This window comes from Leuciscus leuciscus, assembly GCF_965113295.1.
Source record: "Leuciscus leuciscus genome assembly, chromosome: 15".
Lineage (NCBI taxonomy): Eukaryota > Metazoa > Chordata > Actinopteri > Cypriniformes > Leuciscidae > Leuciscus > Leuciscus leuciscus.
The window spans coordinates 11,891,597-11,909,584 of NC_138739.1; the positions used below are offsets into that span (position 1 = coordinate 11,891,597).

Below are 17,988 nucleotides of genomic sequence, written 5' to 3' on the forward strand. Positions count from 1 at the left end.
GAGTTGATCAGTCAAAGAAGGAACAGACTAAAGGGGAAAAATGTCAACATTCTCTTGTTCCTTAACAAAAACCTATAAATCCGACTCATGCTGGCTGCGTATATCAGTACACATATGAACATTCCAACTTAAAATTCAGCCTGAAGTTCAAGTTTGACATTTAAATAACATAATATGACACTGTTCTCAGCCTAACAGTCATCCCTGGTTTTATTTTAAGTGCATTCCAGTCTTTTATCAGGGATTTGTTTTATTTTATTATTAAGCTGGAGAGTTTATCAGTCATAGAAAAAACAGGCTCAAGAGGAAAATGTTAATTTCAACTTGTTTCATTTAAAAAATCTATAAAGGGAAGAAATGTGGTAAAAGTGTTCAGTGTTTAATAATAAACGTAAGCAAAACATTTTCATGTCCATTTTATTTAATATTAATAAAGTTGCTATCAAAAGACTCTATAAAATCACTTACATAAAAAAAATTCATAGAAGTATCGGTATCGGTATCGGTATCGCCGATACTTGTCTTGAAAGTACTTTGTATCGGATCGAAAAGAAAATAACTGGTATCGCCCATCCCTAGTGGCAACTTTTGAAGTTCTTCTTCTTCTTCTTCTTCTTTTATCTGGCGGTTGAGAACTTGTTGTATTACCGCCACCTCTGGACTGGAGTAAACCCACAGCTTATATTTTCTCTATACTTTTAAATTCTTTTTAAAAGCCCTGTATTCTTTAAAAAAGAAAACAAAATTTGACACATCTTATCAGAACTTCTATGTAAAATATTTCTATAATTAAATATCATTTCATTGTCTTCTACTTGCTCAATAAACCTTTCCCTCTCATGCTTATATTTCTGACAATAAAACAATACATGCTCTACAGTTTCTGGGTTATTTCCAAGACAATACTCACAGATACCATCAGCATGCTTTTTCATTAAAAATAATGTACTGTTAAGTCTGGTGTGCCCAATCCTCAGCCTGGACAACACCACTTCTTCATGTCTAGTTCTACCTGACACTGCAATCTTATTTAGGCCTACTTTAGACTGTAAATTAAAAAGATGTCTCCCACTTGATTCATTTTCCCAACAGCGCTGCCATATTTCCAAAGTTCTTGTTTTAATAATACTCTTAACTTCTGCTTTACTGTGTTTTATGTCAACATCAATGATATCTTTATCTGCTGCTTTTTTGGCATATACATCAGCCAGCTCATTCCCCTCCACCCCTATGTGGGCTGGAACCCATAAGAAGTATAACATTTTACCCGCCTTTCGCAATCCACTCGCTAACTGCAAAACTTCAAGCAGAATGTCTTTCCTGGACCCTGAATGGGAATTCTTGATTTTTGAAGTTCTTCCTCTTCTCCTGTGGTTTTAAATGGCGGTTGGAAAACCAACTAAAAGTTGTATTGTCCGCCACCTACTGGATTGAAGTATGTAGCACACTACTTGGTTGAATACACTTGGTAAAAAAAAAAAAAAAAAAAAATGATTTCCAATAATTTGTGAATATTCAAAGTGAATAATTGCTTACCCATATCATTTAGTTCATTTACTAATTTAAGTTTTTGTATACTGTAAATTCTAATAATATATGATTTACTCTACCATATATGGGTATGCACATTTATCGCAAAGTTTCATGTTTCCCTATGTTATATAAATTTTGATTTAGTTTTGTATGTCCAATATGTAATCTATGCAATATGTAGGGGTGGTGGTGGCGCAATGGATAAGACACATGCCTTTGGTGTGAGAGACCCGGGTTCGAATCCACTGTGAGACACCAATGTGTCCCTGAGCAAGACACTTAACCCCTAGTTGCTCCAGAGGCGTGCGACCTCTGACATATATCTGCAATTGTAAGTCGCTTTGTATAAAAGCGTCAGCTAAATGAATAAATGTAAATGTAAATGTAATCTTGTCATTATCACGTCCTTTTTCCTGTTATTAACAGTTGCTCTTTCCACCCCCACATTTCTTTGTAAACTATAAAGATGCCTTCCCTCTTATTTCATTTCAGGATCCTTTAACGACTCATTTGTTTATCAGATTCCTCATTCCCCTTTACTCCGACATGGGCTGGAACCCACAAAAAAACTCACCCTCACGCCTGTGCTTTATACTAGGCTACATGACTTCTGTAATGTTTCATTAAAATATCTTGTCTTGCTGAGGATGTTCCACCATCTAAACTTTCCAGAGCTGATTGTGAATATGATTGTACAAATCAAACAATATTCAGGCCATTTTCTTCTATCCATTGTAAGTCTAGGGGTATAGCTATCAATTATGTTGCAAAAATGATCTGTTGCTCTTTTTGATATTTTAATATTGTACTGAGGAATATACACTGCTGCAGCTGCTCCGACTGATTTTGGATCTTTTGATCCATCTGTGAATATTTGAGTCGTGTTGTTGTATGCTTGATTAATATATTGTTGAACGATTACTTTTAATGGCAAATTTGTTTAATTCTTGTGTATATCTTTATGTATGAATAGGTCTATGTCTGGCATTGGGTATAACCATGGGGGTATAGATGGAATTCTAACAGAAGGAGCTACTTCTCAGTTACAGCTACCCAACCAAGACTTTTCCAGTGTGGATCTGTACTCACTATAAACGCTAATATTGCCCACAACCCATCGCGCTTTGGAGGAGGTTCCAGTTCAGAACTACAAACACGAGTAAAGAAAGTGTTAAAAACGACAAAACATGGCGGATAGGCTATATTACTGACCGACGTTGAGAGGTTTAGATAAAGGTTTGAGTGACTAATCAAAGTATAACCTGATAAAAAAATATATAGGCTATTTAATGTTATACTTGTTATATTTCATCTTTAAAGGTGCATTAAGCAACTTTTCATGTTAAAAATACCCGTTCTCTTACGAGAGTCCTCTCGTACTGCGTTTTGTAAAAACGCTACGGGAAAAGTCTCTTTTCACGAAATACTGAAGCAAAAAATTATCCTTAATTTTCATAGATGTAAAGCGCGTTGCGGCAGTGCTTAGCTATGGCGAGACGGCTCGCTCGCTCATTGGCTGCTCTGCAGCAACTGCATAAGCCTATCGAGCGAGGCCTGAGGTGACGTCAGGCCAATGAGGACGCTTCGCGCCCTCCTAGCCATTTCCCGCCGAGATGGGTGTGGCTAGCCTCTATATAAGGAGCTCGAGAAGGCTGATTCACTTGATTTTCATCTCTTCAGCGAAGCTCACGCATCGCTGGATCACGAGGAAGCAAGCGTCGTTTGAGGCAAGCATTTCAGCGGGACGAGCCACTCGAAGCTGCTGGCAACGCCGCCTTCTACAGCCGTACCTGCTGCGCTTTCCGGCGCTATATATCCTTTATTACTCTGTTTGTGTGTGTGTGTGTGTGTTCGCTGCCGCGACACTCACCCCCTAAAAGAGCTGCGTCTTTTTAAAGATGCCTTCATGTGGCTCGTGCCGAGCCCCACTCGCCCAGGGAGACCAACACGTCATCTGCGTTTCCTGTTTGGGTGAGAACCATGCAGCACTCGCGCTCGCTGACGGCGGCTGCCCTCACTGCGACCTTTTGCCGATGGTGACTCTGCGGACTCGCCTGGCATCCTTCTCAGAGTCTGCACTCCCCGCCGCGCTGCCGCGCCGTAAGAAGCGCCGCTCGCAGCGGGCCCCGGAACCCGCTCCAGCTCGACCAAGCTCGCCGGTTTGCCCGCCTGCTTCACCGGCTTCTCCTGTTTCACTTCCTGATGCTCAGCGCCCGCAGTCTGCCGCCACTTCATCAGAGGAAGTCATTTCTGAGGCCGCGTCGAGAGAGAAGGATTCCTGCTCTCTGCTAGCTTCAGGCAGCGAGGACTGGGCGAGCTCTGAGGACCTCGCGCCTCCTGCCCGCAAGCCCACTACGAGAGCCAACATAGAGAAGGAGCTCATGCGAGTACTCGCGCTGGCCGCGGCGAGCCTCGGCCTCGAGTGGTCTGCACCGGAACTCCCTTCTCGTACCCGGCTGGATGGTAGCTTCCTCCCTGGTGAGCACACTTCTCCGGAATCTAAGCCCGCCCCCTTTCTTCCTGAGCTTCATGAAGAAGTGGCGAAGGCTTGGAATGCGCCCTACTCTGCGCGAACGCGCTCGTCTGTGTCGCCAGCATTTTCCTCCCTGGATAATGCGAAAGACCGAGGCTACCTTTCACTTCCGCCGGTGGAACAGGCGATAGCGACCCACCTTTGCCCGCCCTCTGCTGGACGGCGGACTTAACCGGTGTTGCCTTCTAAAGCCTGCCGCATGACGTCGACGCTGCTCGCGCGAATCTTCTCCGCCGCTGGGCAGGCTGCGTCAGCGCTACACACCATGGCTACACTGCAGATTTTCCAAGGTGATCTCCTCCGTAAGCTGGACGAGATGGGACCGGAGGCTATCTGCATCGCGGATCTGAGGAGCGCTTCAGATCTAACACTCCGCGCTACCAAGTCTGCTGCACAGGCCATGGGAAGATGTATGGCTTCCGCCACTGTTGCTGAGAGGCACCTATGGCTTACGCTCACGGAAATGGCTGATTCCGAGCGCAACGCGTTTCTCGACGCCCCGCTGTCTTCCGCTGGCCTTTTCGGTTCTTCTCTCTCCGAGTTCGTGGAGAGATTTACCGAGGCCCAGAAAGCGTCTCAAGCCTTTAAGCACTTCCTGCCGAAGCGCTCCGGTTCTGCAGCGAATCGCGAAAAACAGAATCCGCGAAGCTCTCAGCATCAGCCCCCGCCTTCCGCCACACCTTCTCAGCAGCGACAGCAGCGACAGCAGCACAGCTCTAGGTCCCGCTCTCGCTCTACCAGCCGACGCCCTGCTCAGCTCGTTTTCTGCAAGACGCAAGCCTGCACAGTTGCCCGCTCGCCTGCACACAAAAGCCGTTTTCACGGCTACCCAGATATATCCCGAAAAGAGTGTATTTTCTGGTGTCCCGGCCACGGCCGTTGGTGCTATAAATGTAGTGTCGATGCCCACTCCTCAGTGCCCATCCCTACACACAAGCACAGCCCTACACTTAGGGCTCGCGCACATAAAATCGACTCAGGTCGATTGCGCTTCCAATATAGTGAAAGTGCCCACTCCCCAGTGCCCACACACACTATGTCTCACAGACCACTGGCTCTCTGTAAAAACGAAACCTGTGCGCGCTCGCTCTGCTCAGACAGGCAGCGCGGCCAAAGCAGTAAATGTGCCCGCTTCCCGCCCACGTTTACTCGCAGACATGAGTCCCGCGGGGCTCGCTCAGACCTCCCTCACTCAGTTAAGCACTGTAGTAAGGTCGAGGACGAGCGCTCTGCCCGCTGTATTAAGCGCGCCCCCCGCCTCGAATGCCACAGGCATAACGTCTATGTTATCGCACCTCGAAGCACCTCTGTCGCACGGCGAACAGAGCGCGCTTCGCATCCAGCCCTTAGCCAGCCATGCAGAAGCATGGGCAGCGCTTCCAGGGGTTTCGGACTGGGTGCTAGGCATTATAAAGAGAGGCTTCTCGCTACAGTTTTGTCGACGCCCTCCCCGCTTCACAGCGCGCGTCGAGACTACGGTGAATTTAGAAGTAGCACACCTACTTCGCGCCGAAATATCAAAACTGATATGCAAAGGGGCGATAGAGCATGTACCCCTGGCTCAAAGCGAAGGGGGGCTATACAGCAGATACTTTCTAGTCCCCAAAAAGGACGGTGGTATCAGACCCATACTGGATCTAAGACGGCTGAACAAAGCATTAGTGAAACGCAGTTTCAAAATGCTCACGACCAGGAAAATTCTCGCGCAGGTTCGCCGAGGAGACTGGTTCATGTCAATAGATCTGAAGGACGCGTATTTTCAAATACAGATAGCGTCACGTCACAGGCGATACTTGAGATTCGCCTTCGAGGGTCAGATATACCAGTATACAGTCCTTCCGTTCGGCTTGTCCCTGGCACCTCGTACATTTACGAAATGCATGGACGCGGCGCTCGCTCCTCTCAGACTCAGAGGCATGCGAGTGCTGAACTATTTGGACGACTGGCTGATCCTAGCTCAATCACGATCACAGCTCGTGGAGCACAAAACCATTTTACTCGACCACCTCGAGAATCTTGGTATCACGGTCAATTGGACGAAGAGTTCACTGAACCCCAGTCAAACGATTTCGTTTCTGGGTACCATTCTGGACTCACAGTCTATGACAGCGCGGCTGTCGCCACAGCGCGTGCTGCACATTCAGCGCGTGGCGAGATCTTTCCGCTGCGGCGCGTCTACCCCGCTCAAGACGTTTCAAAGGATGCTAGGTCTCATGGCCTCAGCATCAACGGTTCTCCAGCTGGGCTTGCTCCGCATGCGCCCTCTGCAGTTCTGGTTGAAAGTGCGAGTACCGCGCGGAGCGTGGGTGTCCGGCCGGTTGCGTCTCAAGGTCAATCAGAGCTGTGTCACAGCCCTGACACCTTGGTTGGCAGACGACTGGTACCGATCAGGTGTAAGCCTGGGGACTTCCTCGGGAGTGAGGATGGTGTCGACCGACGCATCCACCTCGGGATGGGGAGCGCTGCTCGAGGGCAGACCGTTCTTCGGCCTGTGGTCGAAACGAGAAAAGCTCCAACACATCAACTGCCTGGAAATGCTGGCAGTGCACAACGCGCTAACGCGCTTTTATCCCCACATCAAGGACCAACACGTCGTAGTCCGTTCGGACAACACGGCCGTGGTGTCCTATATAAATCGCCAGGGCGGTCTGAGATCCACATCCCTGTACAGGCTGGCGAAACGCCTCCTAATATGGGCTCAGCAGAGTTTGCGCTCGCTGAGAGCAGTGCATGTGCCTGGGCTCCAGAATGTGGGCCCAGACAGACTGTCCAGGAACAACATTCCCCTGGGCGAATGGTCTCTACACCCACAAACAGCCCGGCTGTTGTGGGAGAGATTCGGCAGAGCGGAGGTGGACCTATTCGCGTCCCGCGAAAACGCTCATTGCCCCGTGTTCTTTTCCAAGAACGACAGCGCGCTGTCCCACATGTGGCCGCGCTGCCCGCTTTATGCTTTTCCCCCCGTCTCCCTCCTGCCTCAGGTGTTAGAGCGGGTCAAGGAAACGAAATGCTCAATGCTGCTTGTAGCACCGTTCTGGAAGAACCAAGCATGGTTCCCAGTCCTGATGCAGCTAGCAGACATCACTCCATGGCCAGTGCCATTGAGGAGAGATCTCCTCTCGCAGGCCGGGGGCTCGATTTGGCACCCGCACCCGGAGCTGTGGTCGCTTCACGTGTGGGCGCTCAACGGTTATCCGTTAACCTCGCAGAGGGAGTGATAAACACCATCACTCAGGCCAGAGCGCCGTCGACTCGGCGGCTTTATGCCTCGAAGTGGTCGGTTTTCTCCGGCTGGTGTACAGCTCGGAGCATATCACCTCTCAATTGTGAGGTGACGGAGGTTCTCTCCTTCCTACAGGAGCTGTACAGGGCAGATCCCCTTCCACGCTCAAAGTTTATGTGGCGGCTATTACAGCGTTTTCCAGAACAACGCTGGGGCAGTCTCTAGGAAGGAACGATTTAGTCATCCGCTTCCTCAGGGGAGCTAGGAGGCTAAATCCTCCCAGACCTCCTTCAGTTCCTATGTGGGACCTTTCTACGGTTTTGGCGGCCATGAAAGGTGCCCCTTTCGAGCCTATCCAATCTATTAGCCTCAAGCATTTGTCTTTCAAAACAGTGTTTTTGATGGCTCTCGCTTCAGTGAAGCGCATAGGCGACCTGCACGCGCTCTCTGTGAGCCCAACGTGCTTAGAGTTTGGACCTAATGACTCTAAAGTCATACTCAAACCTAAGCATGGATATGTGCCAAAATCCCTCAACACACCATTTCGGGCTCAGGTCATCTCCCTGTCTGCCCTGCCGGGATCAAGTGAGGAAGGGGACTCAAGTTTTCTCTGCCCCATTAGGGCTTTAAGAGCTTACGTGTCCCGCTCTGCTGTCTTCAGACAGACTGAGCAGCTCTTTGTCTCGTTCAGTGGACGTTCCAAGGGAATGGCTGTTTCGAAACAGAGCCTATCCAGATGGATAGTTGACGCCATAGCGCTGGCTTATACTGCCAAGGGCCTCCAGTGCCCGTTGGGAGTTAGAGCGCACTCCACGAGGGGTGTTGCCTCCTCGTGGGCTTGGTCCAGCGGGATTTCCTTACAGGATATATGTACGGCGGCGGGCTGGGCCTCGCCGTCTACATTTATTAGGTTTTACAACCTAGAGGTTCCCGCCTTGCAGGCTAAGCTACTATCTGTGTAGCCGATTCAGCTGTCTAACTAGAACACTGAAATCGCATGCGCAATGCGCTGCCGACTGTCTTATGGGCAGAATTGTGTAAGACCCACATTTCCCGCATTTAGCTCAGGTTTCCCCACCCTGTCTATGCTATGTCATATTCGCGTCTGCTGACGCAACCTTATAAGGACAGAGGAATCCCCTCTTGTCTCTAGACTCTCTCTGTGAGGTCATGTTTTACGTCCGTGGACGTTACAATATGGGGAATTATGTAATCAGACTCTTTGTGAGTCTATCTGGTGATTATGCACTGTACACCTGGTTTGCTTCCAGTGATTGGTGTCTTTATCCCAGCACGCACGGCGTTTTACAAGGGGTTCCCGTAGCGTTTTTACAAAACGCAGTACGAGAGGACTCTCGTAAGAGAACGTACTCGGTTACTAACGTAACCTCGGTTCTCTCTAGAAGAGGGAACGAGTACTGCGTTCTCTGCCGTGCGTACGGTTCACTCTGGTTCGCTTCGGCGATGAAAATCAAGTGAATCAGCCTTCTCGAGCTCCTTATATAGAGGCTAGCCACACCCATCTCGGCGGGAAATGGCTAGGAGGGCGCGAAGCGTCCTCATTGGCCTGACGTCACCTCAGGCCTCGCTCGATAGGCTTATGCAGTTGCTGCAGAGCAGCCAATGAGCGAGCGAGCCGTCTCGCCATAGCTAAGCACTGCCGCAACGCGCTTTACATGTATGAAAATTAAGGATAATTTTTTGCTTCAGTATTTCGTGAAAAGAGACTTTTCCCGTAGCGTTTTTACAAAACGCAGTACTCGTTCCCTCTTCTAGAGAGAACCGAGGTTACGTTAGTAACCGAGTACGTTTTCTAACCCATACATGCTTAAACAATTGCCTGATGGGCTGAATGAGCCCTTCTCTGATCACTGCGATTGTCTCTATAATCCTGTAAAGTAAAATAAATAAGAGGGATTCGGGCCGGAATTTTAGACTGGGCGTGACGTCATGCGCGTTCACGGCACGCTCACATAGCTATGTCTGGCATGTTTGTGTATTCGCCGGCATTCTCCGTAGAAGATGGATTGTAAGAGACCTGGGGCTCGTTCTTCGTACGTTGCTTATTACATCCAAGATCAAATGACACATCCAAGATGATATCATCGTGCTAATCATGATCTGGCTAACTCGGTTCTTCCAACACACTTGCCGGATATGATTAGTATCGCTGGATTGAGTTATCTGAGATAATTGCGCGTTCATGCACTGGTTTAAAAGGGGATATGTATCGATAGTAGAAACATTGATCAGCAACGCTGCTATTGGCTGCTCACCGTGGCCAAAGAGCGCGCTCAGTTTTTCTCCGCAGCAGAGCAAGAACTAATAGTCGAAGTTTATTCGGAATTTTAATGTTTAATCAAAACGCCAGGGAACACCTCAAAGTCTGCAAAAGCCAGGAGAGAGGGCTGGCAAAAAGTAGCAGACAATTTAAATCCGTTAAAAGTGTTTTTATCACTTATTAGCCTATATTTTTGTATTTTAATAATTGGATAATTACTTTGTTCATTGTAATGTCAGTCACCACACTAGAACATGGGAACAAACAAAAGTGAAGTACAAAAATATTCTACATAATGGTAATTTTTTATTATATTATAGTCTCTTTTATAAAAGACACTGTTAAATAAATGGTTGTCTGTTTATAAAAGCAACCAAGAAAAAGGCTGAGAAAAAAGAAAGAAAAGATCTTAGTAGCCTACACTGTAAAATAATTTTTGCTGCATTAAATTAAGGCTGTATAGTCATTTCAACTGTTAAATCTTGAGTAATGATGAATTGCTTTGACTTGTGAAAGTGAAAACTGATAAACTTATGTTAATGTAAACATATTTTTCCCGAGTGTAGTTCATTGTAATGACATTGTGTTTTCCTCTTTTGTGCACTTTTACATAATACACCAACACTTGTATTTGTTCCCAAGAAAGTGGTGACTGAAATATGTGCAGTAAGTGGACATTTTCTAACTTTCCAAAGGAAAGAAAGTATAAGACTTAGTAATGTCCATTTGTTTCCATTGTATTGGACAGTGACAGGCAATGTTGTGTAATATGGCACATGCAACAATGTCACAGGCCCTGTCAGGTGTGAAACCCTCAGACTTTTCCGACACTGAAATCTTCCCTTTAGTTAGCCAAAGTTCATTTCATTGTGTGCCCTTGTCCTGGCTAGAGCTGCATTGTAACTGGTTTGGGTCAGGGAATGGAACATGTCATAATCACCTATGAAAAAATGCAGTTCTGTTAGGATCAGCATAAGTGTACGTAATACAGTGAGCTTGGTATTTAATTGTGGAACTTTTCTTACCACTTTCAAATAATGTGCATAAATGTGAATCTCTGAAAATTCTTAAGTCATGCACAGATCCTGGCCATTTTGCTTTCACATTTGTGATATGGAAGATTTTAGTCAACTGCCTTTTTTTAATTTGATATAATATTACTAATGGGGAATAAGAATCACAGTAGTAACTGGGCTGCACATTTACATTGTGAACCCCCTTTCTGTTCACATAATCCCCTTCATTGAGGCCTTGATGGCAGTCTATGGTCTAGGAGTCTATGGTACCAATCACGTTAGTGAAGCCTGAGTGACATATACTGTAATCGGCATGGTCATGATTGTATGATCTTCATAAAAAATTATGATAGCCAAAAAAAAAAAAATACTGCTTTAAAAAAAACATTGGGTCTTAAAAACCTAAAACTGTTTTTTTAAACCTAAAAGCGCCAGGTAAACTCCGAATGACACGACAGACAGCACTTTCCATCAAGTTCTCCGCATCTCCAATAGTGTAAAGGAAAGAGCCACTCGCAAATAATCTTAGGGCAATGCAAACAGTTTGTGCTGTAGTTAAAGCCCGACTCCGACTAGTCGAAAATAAATGTGCGTTTCCAACAAATTAATAATGTAAACGACAATCTCACGAGTCACGAGAAAAAATATAAATCTCAGAAAGTGCACTATCGCGCTGCGCTGGACTTCCCGTATCAGCTCCGCTTATGAAGCCGCAGTCTAATCCTGTTAACATGAAATAAGCCTGCTCGCGAGCAGGTTTAAGATTGCGCACCTGTTGCTATGACAGCAAGTCCAGGATGAGCGTCGAAGAACCAAACAATCCAAGATCATGCCAAATCGTCAACGATCAAATCCAGCTAACTGAGTTAGCGACGTACGAAGAACGAGCCCCTGCTTGTAGTTCATTTCAAACACCAACGCAAACTCCACGCAAGATAAAAAAAAAAAGAAAACTTGTCTCTAGTGCAACCAAAAGGGCAAAATTGGACTCAGACAGGCGTCGGAATAAGACGAGAGTAAACATAGGGAATGATTTGCTATTCGATTAAAACAGTTCAAATATCTTGAGTGTGATATAAAATGCTGATATATAAGTTAGATAATTAGACACAAATTTTGAGCAAATTACTGCTTAATTAGGATGTATTGCTATTGAAATATGCTACTTAGCAGATCAATAAAACAGGCTAAACCCCCGCAAATCTTCGGCGGATTAGCCTGTTTGGCTTTTATGGTAACGTCATAGTGCCATTTAATTGTTTATTACCTTGAGACAATTGAGTGTACTTTTTTGACCGACTGTGCTTTGAGCTTTTACAAAGTAACAACTTATATTGTTCATGAACGTGTTTCCATAATAATACAATCATAAGTGGATACAGTAAACACATAACACAGTTCAACATGGAGATAGATGGAAATAAAAAACGAAGTTTTCTACTACCCCCGTTTTTCCCTCACACATAAGTGTGTAATTTACTCAATTGCCTTTCCTTTCACATATTTAAAATGACTTGCAGATTTATAACTTTATTACCTCTGAAGACATTATGATTGTAAACAAAAGATTTGCGGCCTGATGCTCCTTTGGTTATGAACAGCTCGTGCTCGTGCAAGCGTGCGTGTGCGTGTGGTCCATGAGCGTGCACATCTCTGGCTGCAGTTTCACTTGCCGCCAGAGGTGGCATAGTTCTGCAAAAACTCAGAATCTTGCTTAATGCACCTTTAATACCAATGAGGACTTTTAGAAAACATCCGTTTAGCCATTACATTTGAATAGGCTACCATTATGCATTCATATAAGGAGATTCTCCGCATGAAAGACCCGCGACTGAAGATCAACGTACTTCTGCATTTCTGTCTGATATGATAGTGTAAGGGTGGAATTCCTGCAGTGGTTCAAGCAATAAAAAGACAGCGCAACAGTTTCAATCTTGTTTTATCCTTTCCTTGACCATGTGACCAAAACCCAAATGTGAGACATTCAAACTGACCAATCAGATAATTACACTTCCCCCACTGTACTAAAGGTGTGACAATTCATCAACCTCCAAAGTACAAACATGTTGGCCTACAGGCCTAGACCACTATCAGCCCTCTGTGCCTTTAGGAACTCCAAATGGTCATTGTGGTAGAAAGAGGGGGTAGAAAAACAGTCAAGCAAATATCTTTGTTCATATAAAATATCTTGGATTATTTTCAATCCTACAATAGGAAATGAAATGTGGAAGATTTTATCTTTGAAAAGATGATTGACAGGCCAGTTTACTGTGACAGGATGCGACAGAGAGCAACCGTTAACCTCCTGAGACCCGAGAGTTTGCCTGGTGTGCATTTTATAATTGTTCTTGCTATTTGGGATAAGTAGGACCTAATAAGTATAATAACTAAAATTTGTTTTTGTACAGAAGTAGTTTTTGCAGAAAATGATGTCCTCATGTGAGGACTGTGGATCTATGATTTACCATATGATGTCCTCATGTGAGGACATAGTACTAGCAATCAAAAAACAAACTTAAATGGTTGTAATTCAAGAATGCTTTGGAATATAGACATATGGTTGGTATTGTTTTTAAGAAGACATTTGCCAGATTATTGTAGAAGTGAAATAAATTATGAAAGTGAAACAGAAAAAAAGTTATATAAGTTTGAGTTTATGAAAATATAGAATGTAAAAATATAATTATTTATATTTTATATAAAATATATATATATTATAAAATATATTTTACTCTAAAACTGCTAGAAAATTAAAGCCTACATATAAAATTTACACATAATGGAGTTTTAAATCCTATTAAATAATCCTGTTTCCTTTAAAAATATAAATAACTCATGATAAACTCTTGATTGTTTAGCACCTTGTCCTAGGAGAACCTGAAGTGTCAACTCATTGATTTCTACACTTCTTAAAGCATGTTTTAACTGGGACCGCTCTCTTTCATAAGCTTCGCATTCTAAAAGGACATGCTCTATAGTTTCAACTAACCCACATTTGTCAGCTTGTCTACTCTTCTGCTACACACTCTCTTTATAGGTATACTTTTAGGGCGGAGTATAAATAGGCGAATTGAGACGCAGCATGTGTCCCTCTGATCGACACCAAAGATAAAGTAATACGCACTACAGACTGATGATATTCACGTCATTCAAAAAGTATTTAAAAGGACTTCTGGCTTAATTCCGTTTGTGCAGTGCTGTAAAATTGTATTTTATGTTCTTAGTAGGCTATATTAATCATTTCGACTTGCGGCGTGGTTTTGTTTGTCTAAAAAATCTGAAGGTCGTTGAGCAGAACAGTTAAATTATGTAGTTTACACTTTTAAAATGTACTATAATTTGTACATTAAAAAGATGATTCATTATTGATCATTATTGATTATTAATTATTGATCTGATGATTCATTATTGATTATTGACATTATTGATTATCAATTGATCAAGCTCAAGCTTTCACAGACACAAACGAGTAAAGACCAAGGTAAAACTCCATTAATTAGTAATTTTGACTGTCAAAGTTATATATTTGCTATAACATTTACTGTGTAGGCCTAGTTGAGAACTTGATTTTGACCTTATATTCATTAAACCATGTTGTCCATGAAGAAGCGAGGAAGAGGAGCTGTTAAGGCTGTGTGTGTGTGTGTGTGTATGCCAGGTGTAGCCTACTGCTGCTTGTCTGACCTCTCCTTTGCAGGTCCTGTGTGCACACCTGTCTCCAGTTGGCAATCAGTTAGTGTGCACACCTGTTGGCAATCAGCAGGAGAGCGGGAGCTGGTAAAAAGGGAAGAGAACAGGCAGACTGATGTTGAGGCGTGTGGAGAGCAGACTTCTATATACATATAGCTTATTAGAGCTGGGTGATACTGCAGTGGCGTTCGTGGAGTTCCTGCAGTAGCGTGTATCAGGTCCGATCCTCCCAACCGATCCTCGTGCTAGGGTTTACTCTCTCGGTGGAGAGAGGGTGGTAAATACTAATGTGTTTGTTTCCCTTCTGTTGTTGTTTTGTAGTTGTAGTTGTTTTTTTGTTTTGAGACTTACCTTTTTGTATCTGTTGTACCTTTTGGATAATTAATGTTGTAAATAAATGCCATACTTGCTGATAAATCGGTCTCCTTTGTTCCTTCAAGCCGAAATGGTTGTATTACTGTCACCAACCTCCTCCTCCCTGACTTTCCACTGGAGGTTTGTAACAGGAACATTCAAATGTGCAACATATTACAGTCTCTATTTATATCTAGCACCTAATGTTATTGTAGTTGTTTAATATGGCATTTGTTACAATAAGGATATAAGCTAAGACCACTGATGGCACCTCATGACCATTTATTTATAGCATTTATGAAAATATAGCAACCTACACATTTAGAAACTAGTGAAAAATATATTCCCTTAACAGATTATCTGTTATAAATTCTACAAGTTAATATATAGAGAGAAATTCTAGTAAAGGGTCATGAGTAATTTAAAAAGGTTGCAGGATGATGTTTCCCCCTTTTTTCATTAGTCTTTTTAGTGGCTTAGATTATGTTTGACTTTCTCTGTAGTGTTTACTACATTCTCAATAGAAATGGTTTGCACATTTTATCTAATTTTAGCATATATGACACGATAGGAAGAGCTCGCACAAATCGTATCACATTAGTGCTGGTGAACAGTGATTCTCATGCAAAATTAAATAATTGGGGTTCAGTCACAGGCTAGTTTGAGATGAGCAAAATCTGCGCAGAACCGATCACCGCGAGATGAATGCTGAGTGCGGTGTGCCTAGCTTTGATGTCATGCTGACATATGACCAAAAACTCTCGCAACAGCGAGCCGGACGTGTCAGATTCTGCAGTTTCTCTCCACCGACTGCACTGATCAAAAGCACGATGGGAAACGACTTGCTGACGACACAGCTTGATGCTCATTGGTTTAAAAAAAACACGATGTATTCTCTTAATGTTTGATTTTAAAACTTTGATGTCATGTTTTTATATACATTGTGAATTTTCCTAATTTGTCTGACAGTGCCATCTCTATGGGATATGTGATTGTTTTTATATTTCAAAAAATGTCTGCAAGTAAAAACGTTGAATAAACACGTCTTTCGAAATGGAATTACCCGCAAAAGGTATTTTCGAACTTTGGTTTACCCCTAAGCAATGAAGAAAAAGATCTTTGCAGTGAATATATCGGGGCCTTGAGTCCATTTTCATCCGATGCCTTTATGTCCGATGCCTTTTGTCTGAGGCCGTTTCGTCTCTGGTGCCTATTGTACAAGACCTGACATGTTTTTCCTGAGACCTTAGGCCTTTCAGTCTGAGGAGCGATGCGGTTTGGTACAATGGTTGAAGCCTTTTAGTCTGAGGCATGATGCCTTTTCGTCATATGAGTGAGGTCTGAGGATATCCTAAAATGAACACCCTACATTTGCTAGCATTGACCACTTAAAGATGCCCACTTCGAGAACTGGTTACAACTTCCCTTATTGGTAAATTACCGGAACCGATTTAGCAGTATTTTTGAAAAGGTCCAGTTCACTCATGCATGATCTCTTACCGGTAGTTTACCAGTATAGAGTGTACGTGTGAAAGGGGCTATTTTGTTTTTAGTAAAACCGACCGCAGCAGGTTTCAGTTTGACTCAGATGTATCAAGTGTCGTGTCACACCTCAATGAGACTGGCAATAGCCCCTTTCACACATTCAGTCTTTACTGGTAAATTAACGTCAGAGATAATGTGTAAACAGGACCTTTTAAAAAAAATGGTTAATTGGTTCAGGCAATTTACCAGTAAGGTAAGTTGTAACATTACCAGTAAATTACCTGTAATGTTGTCTGTGTGAGCGAAAAATGAAGATTGCCTGTATTATCATGTACGATGTCAGAACGTCCTGACGTAAGAAGTCTGCTTTGGGTCAGTCATAAAGGTCTTATGGAGATGACGTGGCACGGGTATAGCCTACTTCAGTTTCTGCATCCGGACATGTCTCGTGAAGTATACTTGAGCCTTAAGCTTTTTTAATAGTTTTTCTATTTAAAGTCCCCCTGTTGTCAATAATTGTATCCCTTAAAACTCATCTTTGATCACCAAAATGACATATTTAAATGATTTTTCTTTGAATTTTTTTCATCTTTAAAATAGCTTGAATGTAACTCTACACTCTTGCCTCATTTAGTATATGCAGATCTATGAATATGCAAATGAGCCCCGCCTCCACTCACTCACAGCAGCTCAGAGATCCACTCGTTGACGATCACACGTTGATCTGATTGGCTACAAGGTAGTTTGTGACATCAGAAACACCAGCAATTTTTAAACCATGTTTTTGAGACTGTCTTTGTCCATGCATTTCAGTCTGGGACTAGACTTAAGCCTTGACTGTGAAACCAGGGATTAAAGTCGTAATAAGAGCTATAAATAAACTTTTAAAGGCTGTATGCGTTCAGGTTTTGTTTGAACTAGGAGGGTCAGACTCGTTGTGGGAGGATTCACACAGATGAGTGTTATCAGTGGAAAGTTTTATTAGATCAGACACTGAACGGGTGAAGAAAATGTTTCACATGTTTGTTTTGTTCTTTTTGTGCTGGTGCCGTCTGACTGGTAAGTTATAAAAACATTTTTATGGCTTAATATTTCAGAACAGTGTATACCGTACATTTGCTGTTGTATCTGTTTGCCCGAGAATTTTAAAATTGTGATTTACAGGCCTTAAAAATCTATTAAACTGTTAAAAGTCAGGGTAAATAATGGAAATGACTGTACTGAGCAAACTCAGTGGGGCTCAGAAAGCACTTTTCAAAACGTTTTCTGGGTTAAATATATTAATTTCAAGGATTGTTACTGAACATATAAAATACAAATATCTATCTCTAAAAAAATATTTAAAATATTTTAGTAGTAGAAATGAACAACAGCAAAAAAAAAGCAAATAAATTAACCAGTTCAAACATCAGGAGCCGTTACACCACGATCTAAGGTGACTCAGCTTCGTCCGGCCTTTTAATAAATATTTACACCTGTTGCACCAAATAAAACTACGACCATGTGAAACTACATCCAGCGTAGATAATTCACAATGGTTAAAAACGTTGCTATTAATAAAGAACTGAAATTCTCATGGCATCATAACAAGTGAACAAAAAAGAGAAAAAGTCCGCACACTGCATGCTACTCGAGATAAATTTATTAAAAGCACAACGTTTCGACCATCAGGTCTTCATCAGGTGCAATCATAACAAGTGAAGCCAGAGCACCATCTAATTTCAATGCATAAATGTTACAGAACGAAGTTTTTATATCTGAACTCCTCGTACATTCTTACAACACAAACGTCCAAAACATGTGGTTATTAATTTAAAGTCAGGAATTGTTAGGAATTGTTAGGAATTGAATCTTATTAAAAGGAAAATTTATT

General features: G+C 43.1%; 2 protein-coding genes across 3 annotated transcripts in view; one reads left to right on the forward strand and one right to left on the reverse strand.

The window, feature by feature from the left end:
• LOC309475963 (uncharacterized protein) overlaps window positions 1-17,988 on the reverse strand; it is a 195,660-nt gene that overhangs the window by 38,276 nt on the left and 139,396 nt on the right. The window lies entirely within an intron of this gene.
• Window positions 16,155-17,988, forward strand: part of LOC309476165 (uncharacterized protein) — a 69,724-nt gene continuing 67,890 nt past the window's right edge. Inside the window, exon 1 of one of the 2 annotated variants that reach the window (XM_082139400.1) lies at window positions 16,155-16,368. Coding sequence is in view for 1 of the 2 variants with exons in the window: in XM_082139399.1 (XP_081995525.1) it covers window positions 17,126-17,174 (49 nt within the window). In the remaining variant the exon portion in view is untranslated. Of the gene's footprint in view, window positions 16,369-16,907; window positions 17,175-17,988 lie in introns of those variants that run through there. The other variant, XM_082139399.1, reaches the window with a different exon arrangement.